This window comes from Camponotus vicinus, unplaced genomic scaffold (assembly GCF_025532165.1).
Source record: "Camponotus vicinus isolate PSW18456_S1 unplaced genomic scaffold, iyCamVici1.0 SCAF_2, whole genome shotgun sequence".
Taxonomy (NCBI): domain Eukaryota; kingdom Metazoa; phylum Arthropoda; class Insecta; order Hymenoptera; family Formicidae; genus Camponotus; species Camponotus vicinus.
In genome coordinates, this window is record NW_028141956.1 from 5752612 (window position 1) to 5772334 (window position 19723).

At 48.1% G+C, this 19723-nt stretch overlaps 1 protein-coding gene and 1 long non-coding RNA gene across 13 annotated transcripts in view; both read left to right on the forward strand.

Annotated features, from left to right (window-relative positions):
- The window catches only part of LOC145966159 (uncharacterized), a 28986-nt gene extending 15947 nt beyond the window's left edge, over positions 1–13039 (forward strand). Inside the window, exons 2-3 of one of the 2 annotated variants that reach the window (XR_014436976.1) lie at positions 1142–1734; positions 12898–13037. This is a non-coding gene — a long non-coding RNA (uncharacterized LOC145966159). Of the gene's footprint in view, positions 1–1141; positions 1735–12897 lie in introns of both variants that reach the window. The other variant, XR_014436975.1, reaches the window with a different exon arrangement.
- A 20-nt stretch (positions 13040–13059) lies between these two features.
- Dati (zinc finger protein datilografo) overlaps positions 13060–19723 on the forward strand; it is an 86526-nt gene continuing 79862 nt past the window's right edge. For 8 of the 11 annotated variants that reach the window (XM_083090016.1, XM_083090017.1, XM_083090020.1 and 5 more), the window contains exons 1-2: positions 14465–16211; positions 17858–17968. In XM_083090016.1, the coding sequence (XP_082946142.1) occupies positions 15150–16211; positions 17858–17968 (1173 nt within the window). In that variant the 5' untranslated portion in view covers positions 14465–15149. Of the gene's footprint in view, positions 16212–17857; positions 17969–19723 lie in introns of all 11 variants that reach the window. The other 3 variants (XM_083090023.1, XM_083090025.1, XM_083090022.1) reach the window with 2 other exon arrangements.

The window sequence follows — 19723 nt, forward strand, 5'->3', positions numbered from 1 at the left end:
AAGACTGATGACTGGGAGATAGCGGGATCGGCGAGAGAACGCCGAAGGAGAAGAAGATGGAACGGAAGCGGCTCCTTCCGAGAGATCCTTTCTACCAAGATCGCCATCCCGCGACGTGCCAGCAGACACTGCCGATTCGCGAGAAGCACGTGGGGGAGAAAAGTCCGGGAAAGCACGAGGATGGAGAGAGCGCGGCGAAATAGAAAGAGGGAGAGGGAGAAAGGACGTGAGACAGGAGCTTACGAGGGTGCGAGAAGGACGAAGGCAGCGTGCCGACGCGTCTTACCACGACGCGCAAGGAGCGACGCCGCGCGCCTCTCTAGAAGGGGAAAGAGAGAAGGTGGAGGGGGCGGGCGAGGATGCCACGGCGGGGGTGGCAAAGACGCTCATTCGTTCCTCGAGTCACGTGGCCCCCTTCTTATAGCAAAGGTTTTTCCTTTCGTCACGCGGGAGATTCGAATGGTCTTAGACCGACGCCGACTAGGACTCGGGGGATGCCCCGGGGATGGGTGTGATTATCGATGATGCCAGATCCGCGCGATATTCCGCATCGATCAAATATTCCTTTTCATTTATCGCATCTTGCTTTTAATATTCGCGCGATAGTAGATTCTTGACTTAAATTTCCATTTCTACCAATAGCGCAAGGATAATACCAAGCAACCCCTTCATGAGGTTGATTATTCGAGCTTTAAAATTCTAAAGATTAATTTCTTCAAATTACTTTATATACATTCGAATTCATATCTTAGATTATTTCTTTAAATTTTATCGTAGATTGACTTGAGCTTAATTAGTATAATCAATAATCTGATTTGAATTGAAGTTGAAATTGTTGCAGGAAACGACTCATTCAACAACTGAGATAGAATCTGTCATGATCGATACACCTTTTCGTCACTCATACGCTTCTCGGTCCCTCCACAAACGTCTCACGCGACTCGAAAAATTGCGTTATCGTAATTCGCACACCGGCTTATCGATAAAAAATATTTAAAAAACGAGACAATCGGTGGATCCGTTTGCGATGATTCGTCGATCAGCGAACAGGATCCACCGTCGATCGCAAAGTCATTCGACGGATCGATCGTAACGAGGATGTACGGGGGTCCGGCGGCGCCCCTTTTCTTTTCTGTTTCAGACGCGTCGCACTGTGTTGTTATGTGTTGTCATAGTTATTTCATTGAAAAATTAATTTCGCCGTTTCCGAAACACGCACCGATTTCTGTCTGTGAAACACAACGTCTGAACAACTCCTCTTAAGTTTTGCCGAAAAGACTTAAATAATTTAGAGAAGCTAAAACACTTTCGAGCGATCCTGATTTCAAAATTACGACGAGTACGAAGACGACGATTAAGAAGAAAAAAGAGAAAATCAAGAAAAATACGCGAAAAAGCACCAAAAAAAGAGAAGAAACGAAATTGAAACAAAAGCATTGCCTTAAAGAAGAAGAGTACACCTACACTGTCGAAGGAACAAACGAGAGACACAGGGGGGAAAGAAACAAACAAACAAAAAAATAACACTTTAGACGCCTACAAAGTAAATTGTAAAGATATGACTAAAGTATATTTTTAACAAGTTTTGAGAAACTTTAGATTTTAAACGTAAATTTAAAAAGCGAAAAATATGAAAAAAAACGATAAAATTCTTAATAACTAAAAATGTGATCTAAAAGTCGTTGCTACCAAGAGAAGCCTTATGTCCTTGTTTCAGTTAGTTCGGTTCCAAACGTAAGTACCACACCAACTAACTGAATATCGATCTTTGCATGGCATGTCTTGTATACGCTTTTCTTTCTCTGCTCTAACGCGAAATCCTGACCCTCCAGTTGTCGCTCGAGAAGGAGGCGGGAAGGGGGGGGGGGAGTAAAAGGGATGGTTGCCATGTCCGGAGAGAAGCTGCGAAATGAGCAGCGGATCCTCTCGAGCGAATTCTCTTTCTCGCTCGATTCGTCGAGCGAGAAAGAAGAGGGGCGCGACTTCTCGTTCATGGGGATTTCTGTCGTGTCGTTTAGCGGCGCGCAGATCTCGTAAACGGAACGATAAATCATCGGCTCTTAAGTTTCTCTATCGCGCAAATAATATTACGTCCAAAGGCAACTGTTTTACAAGTTACTGTATAATGACAGATCTCGTGCGCGGCACCACCTAACAACGCCTAACAGTCGCTATAAAACTTAGCCAGCGTAATGCATACTTTCGCGCCGGCCGCGGCTTGCCTATAATACTATTGCCAGCTTCGCTCTCTCTTTCTCTCGCTCTGAACGACCGCAACTTATTACGATAAAACAGTTAAACGCGAAAGTGCCCGTAATAATAGCGACTACCGTAATGACTACTGTTACCCGGTAGAATCGCTGTTATGCATATTACCATTATAATTCGCGGATTATTAAGTAGCCTACAACGACTTGACGTCCAGCTTGTCGCAAGGCGAACTTCAAACAGACTCGAAACAAGCTTCCCGCGATGATATCAGCCTCATTTCAAACATTTATATCATGATTTATTTTTTGTCTAAAAAGAGATTATCGCTTCATATGATTTATATATAAAAAAATTGGTCAGTAATATCGCTATCTTTTCTCATAAATTTGATGTACCGAATTTTCCGTCTAATTCCAATTTGTTGCATTCGTTGCTTATTTATCGCAGGTGATTCTAATGTTAAAATTATTATATATTTATTTCGTCATAGCGGATTATTTTCCATATAATATTTCCGCGGATTATTTCACGATGTCGAGCAGCGCAAATGTTTTGCTTTGTGTTAAAAAAAAAAATGGGGAAAAAAAGCGAGAATCGCGGGTTCTCGAGACAAAGAACGCGCGATACGCGAAATGATTCCATTTCCCGAGTTCGATGACGCACCCCCGGGTCCGGTGCCAAGCCCGGGAGCTCGACTGATCAAGGGTGATGCGGGAGAAAGAGGGAACGAGGGTGGGCTCGGTGAGCGGCGGTGCGATGCTTCGATTTCAAATTTCCTATTTCCCGACGAGTTGGCCTGTGTTGAAAACGTAGCGTGCAACGTAACAACGCGTACGCGAGAACGAGAAAGCGCGAGGGAATCGCGTATACTCTCGACGCGAGCGAGGGAGAGGCGGGGGAGAGGGAGGAGGAGAAGAAATGACGGTGGAACGCGGTAGCGATGGCCGGGGGCGGCGGCGCCACGGCGGAATACCGGCAACCCCGCTTTCGCCGAGCATTTTTTCGATGATTTTCGAACGCGCGAACACGCTGTACGTGTATGCGCGTACCTTCCTCCGTGCGCGTATACACGAACGGCCCCGATCACCCCCTTCGGCTGGGTCGTCGATGGTTGGCGTTGTTCCGCCGGGGATGCCATCGGAGGAAGAGCGGTAACGACGGGCGCGGCGGGGAGAGGGAGAGGGGACGGGCGGTGGTAGTCGGCGGCGGAAAGGCGTTAGGGTGCCCCTGAGTGGAAAGAGGAGGGTGGTGCAACGGTGTCGGTGGTTGCATGAACCGGCGGATAGATAGAGAGCGAGGGTGAGCGGCGGGGTGGCGTGCGAACGGAGATAGAACGGCCGTGAGATACGGCCGAGGGAACCTGGGGGGAAGGCGACGGCGGTAGTGGGCCTGCATGCACTTTTTTTTCCGCACCCCGCGTATTGATCCCGGAGTCATTCAAAATGGCGGCCGGGGCCGAGTCAGCCAATGACTGCCTGAATCGATGACTGCAGCGAGCCACCCCCGGACCGGCCAATGGGAGGCCAATGGGAGGCCGTCGCACGCCGTTCTCTGCGGGAACTACCACCCCGATATATACGAGACACAGGCCTCCCACGTTGTGTACTCTGGTACACACACACGTATACGCGTACACGTGCATGCCTCTGTGCCCGTGTACGTGTAGCTGTTCGGTCCGCCGGGTAGAGCTCGTCGATGACCCGGGCGACGTCAATGATTTCCACGGAAAATTTTCCCCCCCAAAAATGGCAAAACTCGCCGTTCGCTACTCCGGCCAGGTATCCCGGACCGGAGCTCGCTGTCGCTTTGATTAACGGCCTTTCTATGTATATATTCCGCCACCCTTCCTCTCCTCTTCCCCTCGGTTGATTCCCTCGTACTTTACGGCAAATATACGAGACGGAAAATACTGATTGTGCGCGCGGGCAAAAATATTCGCAATCATCGACCGGCGTCTGCCATCTTTCATGATTCGCAGACTCTCGCCATCGTCACGCCCGGTAGCTTCGTTGTATGAAATAAACGAGATTCGTTGGCTACGTTTATAATTCGGTAACTCGAAATCATTAAAAAAAATTATTTGTTTCTCACTCATATCATTACGATGATATAGATATAACGCGCGATTAATTTTATATTTGTATTTTCATCGCAGCCACGCGATCGCATCGTACATTTCGGATTGTCTAATAAATGATTTCGTTCTTTCGTCGCTTTTAATATAAAATTGCGAAATTGACAAGATTTGCGAATAATGAAAGACGATTGTTCTTTTAAACAGTTCCGCGCGTCAACGAGATTACGTACAATCGTGATTCAGTAAAATTGGCGCTTTTAAAAATTAAGTCTAATATAATTACGTCATCTTTTCACGAGAAAGACGGATATTTCTGGCGCGCGGTTTTCCAGGCTTCAACATTCAACCAGCACGAATTTTACATTCGCTCGTAAGAATGATACGCGTCGTATTTTTCCGATAACGCGAGACGCGCCAATTTTTTTTTCCCGGAATGACTGTCGCGATGCCGAAGTCATCGCGCTATCTTCTTCACCTTGATCCTGGATCCGCGTATACGCTTATCTTATCTCGTTCGCGGTTCGCGCAAAGTCTGAGAAAAATACGAGAACGCTAGATACACTCGGTACTCGGATCAATCGCTCCTCGCGATCATCGTCGCGCGGGATCCTCGGGACGCGCTTCCGGGGCCTCGAGACCGAGGTCGATCCTCGAATTTGCTCCGAGGTTAAAATTTCAGGTGCGCACACCGACAAGATCGATCGATCGCGTCCGATCGCGGAATTCGTTGCCGCACTTTGCGCATAGCGCGGGGCAAAGAGAATGTCGAAACTGCGCGAGGCACGAGGCACACGATTGCATCACGAGTCGCAGTGTGCAGCGAGCTGCATTACGTCTGTGTGTGCATATGTACTTAGATTGGCTCCTATTGACACAGCCGCAGACGACGGTGGTGGTACAGTCGGGAAAAATGCATGCGACGCGTTCCGCGTCGTGCCGTGCCGTGCCGTGTCGTACCGTGAGCTTCGACAACGCTCACGCGCGCGCCTTTGATCTCGCGACGCGTATTTGACATCCCGAATTATTCGGAATCGACCTCGGATATCGATTATCGACGGATCCGATCGGCCCGTGTCCAAACGCCGCGCTTACGCGCGTTCGCTCGACGAATCTGCAATTCATTCTTTTTGCGCGCTTTTATCCTTTTCACGCGGGTAAATTATTCCCCCTCAACCGCGCCGCGGTCCGAAATAATTTGATTCATTACGCGCGTTTGCCGCGTTTGGTTATATTTAATGCGGCGATATATACGGTATGCACGCGTATGCACGCACGCTCGCTCGTCCGACGAGCGCGTTCTCATATTTAATGTAAATCAAATTTAGAAGCGGAACAAAGTACACCGGACAGTGGTGGGTCGATTCTACACGTTTGCTCGATTACTACGGTTAATTAGCCGTCCGTCCGAATGAACTTGAAAAATTCATGAGGTGTCTCGCTGCCGCCCGTTCAGTTTTTCGGATCGCTGACTCGCCTCGATTCCGATGCATTTCGATGACCTCGCTTCCGTGTTGAATGCATCGCAAATTGAAAGAACGCGCGCAGTTTTCCGTGAAACGGTTGGACAATTATAGCCGCGCGCCCATGCTTTTTTTCTACTAAAATTTATCTCGATCGAAAAACGTTGCATTTAACGTGGCACGAAATTTTTTTGACGCACATCAAATCGCGTTGAATTTTACCGCAGCATGCGACACGCGAGAAATTTTACTCGTCGTTGAGAAACGTGTGCGTCTCGTCGCGAAACAACGAGGGGAGAAAGAACGGCCCATGCACTTTCTGACGCAGCTGTACTAAGTGCACGACGGAATGGGTTTTTCTAGCGCGGGCAGTTTTTCTATTAAGCTTCATTTGTTTCTTTCATTGCGTAATGCGCCGGACGCGTCGCTCATTTCATCCTACTGCCGACCGGCTACTCCTACCGTTAGAATTCTTAATCCGGGCCGTCAGTTTCGATGGCTCGCGTGCTGCACGTTCCACCGATTCGCCGAATCGCGACCGACGCGACGATCTTAATCTCATTTCCCGCCGAATAAAATAGTGCGTTTCCTCGTATTGCGACGTATATCGCCACGATAATGTGATAACGCGCGTGAGGTGATCGAGGATTGAAATCGATGTACATAGCTCGGTGAGTTCAATTGTCTAACGTCGCGCTTTCATTGCCACAAACGCATATCCCTTCTTTTTATTATAAATTTCAAATTTGCTGAAAAATTATACTAGTCTTAAGATATCTCGCTCGAAGATATTTTGTGTTATTTCACACGAATATTGTGTTAATTCATACGAATATTAATTGATCTTCTTTTAAAGAATATAAAAAATATTTTTTTTAATTATTTTAAAAAGATTTTAATTTTTCAAATTTTTTATAGATTATTTTTATATATTTTTTTAAACTTTTGCACATGTATTTAAATTTTATTTTAATAATACATCATTTATATTTTTTTAATGAATGCGTGTATCGTGTAATCACACTTATCTCTCACATTTACCGTTATCGCCCCTTCGTCCTGATCGATATTTTACCGAGGTTAGCACGGACAAAAACCTTAAAACGACTCACCCTTTTCTCCACTCGTTCGTTCTCTCGTTCCTTATTTCGCCGCCAGACGTCACCTCGCCACGGGGTGGTTCTTACGAGGGGTTGAGACGAGGCTACTTCACACGAGCAGCAAAGCGAATTTCTGTAACAAAGCGATTCGAATAAATGATTGCTCTGTACATTTTTTTGCGTGGCAGATATTGACAATTAAAAATTTATATATAATCAACTACATGTATAATTTTTTCTGGTTCAGTAAAATTATCGATATATATTGTAATGTTATGTTGGCCTTCTTTTTTTTTTATTTCAGATTCATAATTGTTTTGAAAATCTGGTCAATGATTAATTAAAAATCAACTAATCAAAAACTATATTCTTAAACCGAAATGAAAGAATTTGGAAAATCGTTAGGATACTCTCTTTCACGTTAGGAGTCTCTCTTTCACGGAGCAGAAAATTCGAAAGACATATGTAAGACATGGGGTAACAAATATCCCGATGGTATTTTCACCACCTGACGACCATCTCGACACATTTTCGCGCACTCCCCCGCCGCCGGCACTTTCGCGAGGAAGAAGAAGGCGGACAATTCAAAGTAGGCAGGATCAAGCCCAGAAGACAAATGTCTTCCTACGCAGAGGCGTACGTCCTATCGGGGTAGTCGATCGGCTCGATTCTCAAAGCATCGCGCCGCGCCGCGCCGGCACAACTGGCCGTCAAAGTTGCAAGTGCACGTGCAACAACTTTCGTACGCGCCAAGTACTCGCGGTCTGTACGTCCGTTAGTCGGTTCTTGAAGTCCAGCTGCCGATCGGGATCAAGGGGGAATCGGGATCGGGATTGAGATCTAAAATGCCGCGTACGTACGAAACGTACATACGCACGTGCAACATACGCGTATATTCACGCACACCCACACGTATACCTGACAATCCACCCACCCGATAAACCGAGCAAGGAGGCTCGATTCTCACCTGTTTTTATCCTCGCGTACGGACCGGCCGCTTCATTTGTAATTTAAAGTGAGCCTCGATTGCCCAATGCGTTCTACGTACTTATTTTCGGAGCTCCGAAGGAACACATTCGCGCACGTATACAACGAGCGAATCCCTTTCTCTCTTTCTCTCCACCCGCGTACGAGCGGTGCCGAAATTCTTACCACGGCGGCAGCCTGCCGCGAACGGAAGTTCGATCGCGATCGCTCCCCGGCCACTTTCGTGCCGGAGACCCTCGTGTCGGAAGTGCGTTACTTTCGTCCTATACATGCCTTCCGGTAACACCCGATCAACTGAATATTTCTGTACTTGAATCTTGCAAAAGAGCTAATCTTGGACATTTCTCCGCATAAGTATTTTTTTATGTGTTTTAAAGATATATTTTTCTTAGCAAATCATGTCGTATGTTAAATTTGTTTCACTTTAATATTATTAAAAAGCTGAAATGTACTCAACTTTTTATGATTAAAAAAAAAGATTTGTATTTGAATTAATTGCAAAAGAGATTACACGCTGTTAGAAATAATATGTCGAGTTAAACTAACAACAAGAGGTCATCAATTCTCTGTCGCTCTTTCTAGTCCTATTCTCAGATATATATATATATATGGAACGAAGCGAGCTATATGTCGGAATAATCGATCTCATAATACATACGTCGTAGGATATCTCTTTAAGGAGCGGGAAACATTTTTCGACGGTCCATCGCACCGCAACAAAGAAAGTTATCGCGCGCGTGGTGTCGCACGTGCGACGAAGGTCACTCGATTTTTCCACCGTCGCCGGACGGCCAAACCATTGGCTAACTTTTTTCGTACGACGGTCCACCACCCTCGTCGCACGCGCGTTGGGAGAGACGCGGATAGGGTCGACACGATGTGGGTGGAGGGATGCGGCCGGACGCGTCGCGACGCTACGCTACGTAACGCTCTTTTCTTTGCTCGGCGTTTTTTATCATCTCTGTCCTTCCAATTGAGGGGAGGGAAAGGGATAGAAGATTGGAAGGGTGGACGCGTTGTTGCGTCGTCTCGGACGACCAGCGGGAGTCACTTGCGCGGATACTAGGGGCAGGGTGGAGAAAAAAAAGGGGTCGCGCCTCCCTACCCTCTGCACTCATACTTCCACGTGTATACCACGTGGAAAAAAGGACGAGGTCAGCGTAAAAAAGCGGCGCATGGGGGTCGTCGCGTTGGTGGGAGGATGCGATACGAGGTAGCTGAGAAAGGGAGGGAAAGAAGAGAGAGAAAAGGACGTAGCAAAAGGATGTCGGATGGCGTACATGAGGTTTAACAAGGGAAAACGTCGGTAGGAAAAGGACAGACGAAGGAGGGTGCAGGGAGGGAAAAGACGTTGGCGGAGAAGGGAGGAATAGGAGCCTAATGCGATGGTGGGGAAAGTACATTAGATGAGAGCTCGGGAAGGAGGGAGAAGAAGGGTAGAAGGGGTGGGTGGCTCGGTTGTCTACTTTGGCGAGCGAGGGTGCGTAAGACGAGCAGGATGACCACCATCGACCACCCTCCGCCGTGAAATGAGCATCGGTGCGTCCACTGGAAAGTCGACGTCCTCCGCAAGGTCGATGATCCACGTTTAAATCGCGATTTGACTTTCAAAACGCGAGGGAGGCAAAAATGACGGGTGGGCCAGATCGACTCGATATATTTGAATTTGCCTTCTCTCGGCTCGATCAATGGATCCGCGACGCTCCATCGACTTAATCGTCATCGAGTCGCGAGCAAACTTTGTACATCGTATCGATGCGAGTCGCGAATTACGTAATTCGGACATGAAGAATAAAAAAGAAAGTCTGCCCCACTCCCCCACGGTATAGTTAGTCACGCGTATGTTGCCATACGGGACACATGAGGGAGGAGGCCATTTTTATACGACGGTCCCCCTTCTTTTTATTCATACCTCAGACTGTTACACCCCCTTACGCAGAAGCCCCTTACAATTTTTCGTCAGTCGAATACCCCGATTCGTGGCGTTCGCATGTCTCGCGCCAGCATTTATATATACGCGCATCTCGGTAAACGAGAATCTTTAAATCCGCGTGGGAGTTAAATTCGCGAAAAGAGAAGAAGCAAGTGAGTTTACACGGAGGAGATGATCCGCGACGAACGAGCCAAAAGTTTTCAAGGACGTACCCTTAACAAAAAGAGCTCGCTCGGTCCGAGAGCTCGTACCGGCCTCGCGTACTTACGTGCGCCGGAACGTAACCGCGAAGCGTAAGATAGCGATCGAGATAGACAGGGATAGATAATCGGTTCTTACGACCGTTTCCTTCCCTCCTGCCGGGAGGGTTTTCTTGGCCGGGCGAAACGGAGACGGAGAGCGGCCCCACTCTCTTTCTCTCACCCCTTACGACGCTACCCCCGTACGAGGCGTCGGCGGAGTCGGCGGCGGAGAAACCCCCACCCACCCACCTGGGCGAGGGGTGAAGAGAGAGGAGAGTTTGAGGAAAAGGGGGAGATAGAGCGCGCGCCTCGGCGTCGTGTCTGGTGGGGGCAAAGGAAAAGAGGGGTAGCTTGAAAACTCCTGTCCTACGGCGGCCTCAGTTTTTCGTCCTCACGGAGGTAGATTTTCGTCGTGGGTGGACGCGGCCGGGGTCACGAGTCGGTCCACGGTAACCTGGGCCCGCGCCCGGGCCCGTCGGACCCGCGTACGAGATCGCCGTGGTAAAGAAACGGCGTACGGCGAAGGCGCCCCGAGGTGGCCAGAAATTTCGCGGCCGCGCACCACCTAAGACAACGCCCCTACCCGAACACGCGTTCTTTAAGGCACGAGGGGGTGGCTTTTAGTCAGACGCACGCGGTCTGAGAAGCGCGCCACCACCGGCCCCCGACGGAGAAGGACTTAGCGTTTCTCGCGAGCCGCAGACCCGAGTCAGTTTCGGTTCCTCCTCCGTCAAGGACTCGAACGCGGAAGAGGAGAGAGCTTTTTCCCCCGTCGTACGTCATCGTCGTAGTCATCGTCGTCTTCGTTGTCGTTACCGTCGTCGTCCTCCGAAGAGGAAGAACAGTGTCTTGGCCGATACCGTGCACGAAGGTCGCGAGCTGCCGGACCGAGGTGCAACGATTTACGTATTACGCGTATTACCGACCATCGCCGACCGCATCGCTCCGTCAACTTACTCTCGCCCGTACTCTTGGATCTCTCTCAGTAAGGGATCCTTCCGGATTCTTTCTCCTTGGAAAATAATTCTATCCCGTATGATCTTGTGTCTCAAGTTGTGTGAACGTACGACTCTGCGACCGGGGCTCGATTAGTAAACCCCGATCGACGACGCATCTCCTCTACTTTCTTCTTCTTTCTCGTGTCATTTTAGCCAGTTTTCCCCACTTTCGGCCATCGAGACCACCACTGACCCACCCCCTCCTATCCTCTGTTCCGAATCCTGACATGCCCGGTACGTCATCGTCGCCGTCTCAACAGTGTTTCGTCGCAATCGCACACGCTTCGATCTCGTCTCGATTCCCGGTAGTGATACGATGTGCTTCGGTAAGATCGCAAAGATGCGAGAACGAAAGGATGGAAGAGAAAGAAACAGAAAGGAGATCTCGATCATCGTCCGAAAATCCGTCTTACTCGCGCGAACCATCACGCGAATCATTGCTTTAATGATATTCGTGATCGCGGAATTACACAGCGAACAATAAACGTAACGAGTTGCCATGTCGCGCGTAAACGAGTTAGCAATTATGCGAATATCCGCGCGTGACTATTTCGGATCGTTAATTCAACAAGCGGGCGATAATGCTCGTCACGTCGCGTAAGCCTGACATATGTCGCAACAAATTATTTGGCATTTCATTGACATTGTGTCAATCCTTTTCATCAGCAACAGTCTCCGCGAAAAAAAATATGCTTTCACGCTTTTGTTGGAGAATAATTCACGGAACGACGAATCAGCATAGAAAATAGAAATTTTCAAATTCATGAGAAAGAAGCGATGAAAGATTGGTATAAAAACGATCGCGAATGCAATTGTACGTGTGAACGATAGTGTTTAGTGAGATATCGCGATTACACTCGGAGTGATGTTACATTGATACATTACCATATCTTACATTCCCATGAGAATATTTAGAGTGTTCCGAATATTTTTTTTATCACATTCACTCTGTGCTTTGATTTATTATTTATTAGTACATTGACATTATATTCGTCCCGTGAACAAACATTTCATTTATTAATGAATTATTCTCACATTGTCAGAATTAATCGTTTTTATTTCTTTATACCAATTCTACATCTTTACGTTACGTATTCCTTATCTTTTCCATGTTATCAGTGATGAATTCCACGCGACGGCAAAAGACACTCGAGCTTTCGAGCCGGTCGATTTTCCTAAAATGCGAAACTAATTGAAAAATTCACGTTAACGAGAGTCTGCGTCGGGAAAAGGAGGGCACGAATTTGTATAATGTTAAATGTTATCGACATGAGAATTGGACGTGTCAAATGGACGAAATTTACCATGTCGCGTAATTAGTGCGTGCTTCTGACAGTGCTGGTTGAAATTATTGTTTGTGTCGCGGCCGGAAGTGTAACCCTTCATAAACGTCAGTTGAAAGAGAAACGCGTTTAATAACATTACCTCGCCATAAGATCGTAAAATCTCGAGAATGATATCTTTATGATATCGCGAAATTTTATCCCATTTCTTCTATTTAATTCGATTTATATCGCGTTATTTGATATTTTCGATATTTTCGCACTGCGACTGCCGATTGTAAGCAATCCAACAAAAATCAATGTTTTAAATGACGTTTCCTCACGTATTAAATCTGTCAGATATTTAGATTTGATTGTTGTAATAGGATCAGAGAATCCAATAGTGAATACTGTGATTGCTTTCAACTGATTAAATATTTAAAAAAATACCTAATATCTAATTATGTACAATATTAACATTCCGCGAATTTTTCGCGGTTGTTAACACGGAGATAAACGTGTGAAACAGTTGCCTGACATTGAAAAATTAGTCGTGTCGATGTTAAATATGTTTGTTGCGCGTGGCATCGAATAACGCAAAAAAATGTATTTTATTCTGGATTGCAGCTTCGAGCGGGAGACGCGTTGCAGCGAGAGATTCCCGCGCAGGAGAGGAAGACTGGACAAAGCGGAAGAAGCAGAATAAGACGAGCAAAGCAGAAGCGGAGAAGCAGAAGAGCGCAAGAAGATCGAGAGCCGAACGAGTAGAAGCGGGGTTGCGAAGAAGAAAGTGATTAGCGAATTGATTGCGCGCATCCGAAGACAGCGATAAAGGACGGAAAGATCGGGAGAAATTACGGAAGCGCAGAGAGACAAAGATCGAAAAAGAGACGAAAAAAAATAGACGGAGACAAAGAGAGAAAGAGAGAAGAGAGAGTGAAGGAGAAAGAGAGAGAGAAAGAGAGCAAGAACAGAGAACCCCGCGCTGCATACATATATTTCAGTGTGTTCAAAAAACGAGTGTACCTAAGTGCAATATTAATTAAACCTAAACGATAATAAGAAGCAACCACAACTACCATCGACGATATCGGTAACGACGAGCGGTGATCGATAATCGAATAGAATTCCTTTTAAAGAGTTAAAACGCTAGAGTCGCATTTCGAGGAGGAGTCATCGACGGACGCGACGAAGCCGCTTATAAAAGAAGAGAGAATCGGAGGAAGCAGGCGGAAGCAGAAACGGAGTGACGGAAATCCCGGAGAGAAACGCTCTCGTCCCGCTTAAAAGAATTCACACGAATTCACCAACTCAAGCCGACGCGCGCGGCAGCGGACACCAACTTTACGAGCCTGTTCGAGCGCGTTGGAGCATTCACGCACACACACGCACGCACACACAACACGCACGCACATCCAACATAACGGGGCTAAAATACTCAGGGCAAAACGGGACGAGCAATAATCATCCGCGAGTGCGATTTCTCACCCCGAAGAGGAGCGGAGGCCCTTCCGACCGACAACCGATTCGCGTCCGCGTGGACTATCCTTCTCGTTCACACCGTCCGGGCTGGGCAATCCTGAATTTTAACCTGAACTTAAGTGTACGCTAGAATTTAAGTTAGATAGACGAAGGAAAATAGACCGTTCTCCCATCTGCTGGAGAACGTTCGCTCGCGCGCGCAACAACTCACGCAAAGCACACGCATAAAGCACACGTATATACACATACACGTATCACACACGACACAAAGAGGAGGGGGAGAAGAAGAAAAAAACGAAGAAAGAAAAGAACGAAGAGGGGAAGGAGAGAAGAGAATCCATCGACCGAACCGCGAAAACGCGAACGGACGCAAACGTATGCGGCAAGACAACGATCTGCGTACGTAACGAGCCATCACGATAAAAGACGCATTACGGACGTACAACCACCGGCGGTGCACTCGTGAGAGGTATCGCGACCGACAGCAACAGCTACGACATAGGGGAGGCGCGATAGAGAGGGAGAGACCTGGGAGAGGACCCGGAAGAGGGAGTGGAGAGATTATAAGAGGAAGTTTCATGAGCCAGGCGGTAGGTAGCAGGGCCGGGAAGTCGCAGCAGGTGGCGAGTAACTGACGTTGCCCGCCGCCCACGTCGAAGCTCGGCGCGGCGCGAGGATCGTTATCGTTACGACGATCCCGAGGCTGAAAGCAGCGGCCGAGCGAGAAGGAAGATAGGAAGGAACGGCGGCGAGCGCAGAGGTGTGCCGGCCGTCGAGCTGCTTACCGGAAGGGGTGCGAAAAAGCGGGCAAGCTGCGCCGGAAGGGGGTAGCCCGGGCTTCTCGCGAAGGCCTCAAAATTTCGGACGCGACGGCGGCCCTGGACCTGCGTGCTCAGACGCAAGCCCAACCAGACTTCGGCCAGCTAGACCACCAGCAGCCGCAGCATCACCATCAACAGCAGCCGCCGCAGCAGCAGCAGCAACAGCAGCAACAGCAACCTCAACAACAGCCGCAACAACAACAACAGCCGCAGCATCCGCAGCAGAACCAAAATCCAGAGTCGCGTCCTCACCATCACTTGCAACAGCAGCATCACCATCAGCATCACCCGGGGAATCATCTCCACTCTGGCGATTCGGGGGGTGGGATAGGAGGAGGAGGAGGCGGCGGAGGAGGTGGCGGCGGCGGCGGAGGTGGCGGCGGAGGTGGCGGCGGCGCCGGAAGCGCCGGTGGTGTTGCTGTTGTTGCTGGCGGAGGACTGCCCGTATCCGAGCCGGATCGGTCTGCAAGGATTCACGACGACGACGAAGAGGATATCACCGAGCGGGAGGACGAGGAGGAGGACGAAGATCCTTGCAGCTCGCCGGAGCCCGACCTTGAAAACGAATCCGAACCTATGGAGATCCAAGCCTCGGCTGTTACCGCGGCGGCGGCGAATCTCCACGCGCTACGCCAACACGTATTCAAGATGTCGGATTATTGGCAGCAGCCACAGCGCGGTCCGCCTCAGCATTCGCCCGGACTACAGCATAGTCCTATCTCGAATTCGACCCAGCAGCAGCATCAACAGCACCAGCAGCATCAGCAGCAGGTCCAGCAGATGCACAGTCCGCTCAGTCAGCAGCAACAGCAACAGCAGCAGACCGCGGTCTCGCAAGTACAACAGAACGCGAACGCGACCCTCGGTACCGCGAGTCCGCAACAGCAATTGCAGCAGCAGCAGCAGCAGCACGCAATGTCGATGAATCAGACCAACCAAGGACCGCAGCATCAGTCTTCCCCGGCACCGACGACGCCGTCGCCGCAGGCGGACCATCAGGGCGCCATCGCCTCTAGCATGGCCCAGAGCCTACATAGTCTTGCGCAAGCACAGCAGACCATGTCGCAAGCGTCGAGCCCGTCCCTGGCGGTGCAGGCCGTTCAGGCGGCTCAGGCGCTCAATCAGAATCTTGGTCAGGCGTTAACTCAGGCGCTCACGCAGAACATGCAGCAGAATCTCGGACAGACTCTGCAACACAATCTAGCGCAGAGTCTGACACCGAACCTGTCACCGCAGCAGCAACAGCAGCTGCTTAACCAGCCGCAGAATCTGAGCCAAGCGAGTCAAAGCCTGCAACAAAACATCCAGAACCAGGCGCAAAATCTGTCGCAGACGCTACAACAGCAAGCGCAAAATCTGACGCAGAATCTCGGCCAGGCGCTTAACCAGCAAGCGCTACAGCAGCAGGCGCAAAATCTTACGCAAAATCTGCAGCAGCAAGCGCAGAATCTCACGCAGAATCTACAGCAGCAGGCCCTCAATATGGCTGGTACCATCGCGCAGAACGGCGGCCTCGGCGGTATGAATATGTCGGGCGGTCAACAGCAGAATTCTCAAAACTCGATGCTGAGTCCGGGCGCGACCAGCCAGGATTCGCACGACGCCACACTCACGGAGAAGCTTGTCAACGAATTGCAGGTGAGAAGCTGCGAGCGCAAAGTGGTTTCAAAGTTTTTGCATTCGCCAAACGCAAAAACTCCTCATTGCATTGTACTACGCGCACACATCTTTTTCTATTATTTTCCGTTTGCGAGAGAAACGAATCTCCCGCGAGCGTATCCACTAGGAGGAGAGCAGCGATAAATAACTGGGACGAGGCGACCGCGATAAAAATACATAACGCACCGATAAATAGGGTCATTCACTCGGACAGACGCCGGACAATACTTTCGAGAGCGAAGTTTCTTCTCGCGGAGAAAAATATTTATTCAACGACGCTGTCGATGCGTTGTCGATGAGCCCTAAGTATCGCGAGATATCAAGGTCCCTCCTATATATATATCAGCATGTAAATAGCGTCATTCTTGTAAATAGCGCGGTTTTATTTTAATGTCTTACGACAATTGATCGTTTTGCGTAAAAATCGAATAAAACATGTGTTACATTAATGCGTGTTCTCGTTAAACGACATAGCAAGTGTTGCCTCTAATTTATCGTTCAAATAAATTTGCTACCGCGAATTTGCGATACAAGTTGACTAGAAGATGAGCGCGATGGCTTTTGCAATAATTTAGCGTCTTAATCTTGGCGTTACAAAGTCACATGTCATCGACAATTTCGTCGATTTGATTCCGCGACTGTACCTAGATACGCTGACCACGCTGCGCATACTCACATACAGACATACACATACCTATCCATGTATACACTAGCAAGGTACGTTGACTTACTACGCTGACTTACACGCTCGTACACGTGAAAGAGGGAGAGAGAATGAGTGAGTGGAGAATGAGCGAGAGGAGGAATGAGAGAGAGAGAAAGAGAGAGAGAGAGCACGCACACGTCAAAGTAGCAATGCAGTCCGCAAATGCGAACGCGGCCCACGCACACCAATGCGGGGAGATGCAGATACGTCGTCTCCCGGGGTTCTTGACCCGCGCAACACAGATAATACCATACGCATATACGTCATACGGTACGCCGGGAAGATGTTACCAAGAAAATATCGCGCCATGTTTCTGCGACGGTACGGGCCGCAAAGTCTTGATGAAAGAAAGTGAGAGATTGAGAGAAAGAAAGAGAGCGAGAAATCGAGTGTAAGAGGACGAGAGCGAGTGAGAGCGAGAATGAGAGAGAAGAAAAATCATACCGTATCTACTGACAGATAGCGGAACTTTAAGATCGCATTAACGAGCTCGAGCATCGGCGATTCTCGTAATTAGCAAGACTATAAATATCGCTCGTAAGAAAACCTGAGAGAACCTAGCTAACGATTCTCGCATAAAAACGTCCGCGAATGTGTGCAGTAATAAATACAAAGTATTGTATCATGATTAAGTTTTTTACGAAAATTTTATTTTTATCTTCGAATGATTTTATATATCGCAACTGATATATTAATTTAAGCCCGATCGATTAAAACGATAATTATCTCTGTATTTACACACGAAGCAGAAATACTCGTTTTGTCACGTCATTTTCAGTTTATCGTTCTGTCGGATCGATAGGATTACGCTTTTTTTTTATTCGACATAGTAGTTGGACAAAAACAAACTTTTTATCAAAGACGGTTAGTAGTCATAGGACGAGGATCGAGAACTAACATATCCTATCTTGCCTGATAGTCTCGTGCCTCTGCGGCGGGGCTTGGAGGTGCAGTAGGTGCCGGCGGTGGTGGAGGAATGGGCAACATCAGTGAACGCACCCTCGAGGAATGCTGGTCTACCCTGCAGCGAGTGAGTTGAACACTCAGCCCGTTCACAAGATCCCTTTTATTAATGCTCTCTCCTTGCCCGACGCGTTCCATCTTAAGTTCCTCGCTTTCTCTCGTCCGATCACCGACGGCCGAGGTTGTCGCTCTGTCGTTTTTCATTTACCTATTTTGTTTCAACTTATTTCGTTGGCTGCACGTCAGACGCACTGCGTCTCGTCTCATTCGTTGTTATTACTTTCTTTTATGTTTTTTTTCGTTTATCGTCACTCGCAGAACGCCATTCAGTTCTCGCTGTCTTGCCTGCAATAATTTTGCTTCCGCGCAAACTCACCGAAATGTCTCGCGATCGCCCTTGTCTCGTTTTGCATCACGATCGCTTTGCTCACTTATTCGTTCGTTATTTTCATCTTGACATTACGTTATCTTTTTTTCCATTTTGTCTCTGGCATGTATATGTATATTTGTACGTTTTGTACCTCGTCGGCTGAATGTGTCGCCTTGTTCTTGTGCATTGTGAAATAGTCTTACTTATTACTCGTAACTGACCGCCAGCGGCGGTTCGAACGATCCTCGTTTTCGCTCGCGCTCGTACTAACACAAGCGCATTAGTTATGCCACGTTAAAGATTTCACGAATGACGCACGATACGCAATGTTTTGCGTTGTAACGAATTACGTTTAACGAATTGCGCTTGTATCACGTACGTGATACGAAAGTACGTATCGCCGCAGCGACAGTTTTTCGACAACTGGCCAGTCTGCATCGCATGATCGCGAATGCGAGGCTCATCTTGCGCGACTTTAATGCGTCGACATCGCAAGCACACAAGCGCACGAAAATACGGGAAAAGAAAACGAGCTAACTAACGAGCTCTGAATTACGTTAAACTGTCGTATGATGAACGGAGCAAGAGGTCCCGGCACGTGGAAAGAAGAGGCAGCGCGCTAAAAAGGCGGGATGTACTCCCTTTTCTTTGCCGCGCGTCCCTCTCTGCGGGAAACTTTAAAATTCTCATCCTCAGAACGAAACAACAATTTGTTTCGTTAAGTAGCCGCAGCGCTCTTTTGTTTTTGCGGCTTCTTTTATTTTAGCGGCGATAGCGGTGGCGGTCGAAGTGACGGCAGAAAAGGTAACGGGAGGGGTGGAAAGAGGTGATGGGGTGCAAGAGGGGGTTGGTCGGGCACTCGTCGTTTCGCCGTATTCCACCTCGTCCTTCCCTTTCTTCCATCGCCACCTTAAAAGCCCTCTCGTCCCGCGCCCCGCACGCGCGCGAAGCGAAACTTTCGGAAAATCGCAAAAACGTCGAGCGATGGCGAAGTTTCCACGTTTCCTCGAGATTTAATTAAAACATTCGCCTCCTTTGTACCGTCCCCACGAGCCGTTCGCGGACCACCAAGCCGTCCAAGCGAGCTATCGTTCTTTCGTTTTGTCCATGTCATAAGAATTGAACATTTTCGATAGGTCAGAATTGATTCTTAATCCTTGAGATATGTTAACTTGTTACAGGAGGTTATCGCTTGATATTGTCAAATCAACAAAAAATCATGAGAAAAATTATTGCATAACACGGTTATAATTAAATTATATCGGTTTTGAAAATTTGCCGGTAAATTAGGATAACGCAGCATTGAACCCATTTTGGATAATTTATGATTTATGACACAATGCAATTCAAGATACAAATTTATTTATAATTTTGTGTCATGTAATGTAGAAAATATTTGAAGAAGTAAACTATTTTCCACAAATTACGCACATACACACAAACACACACAAA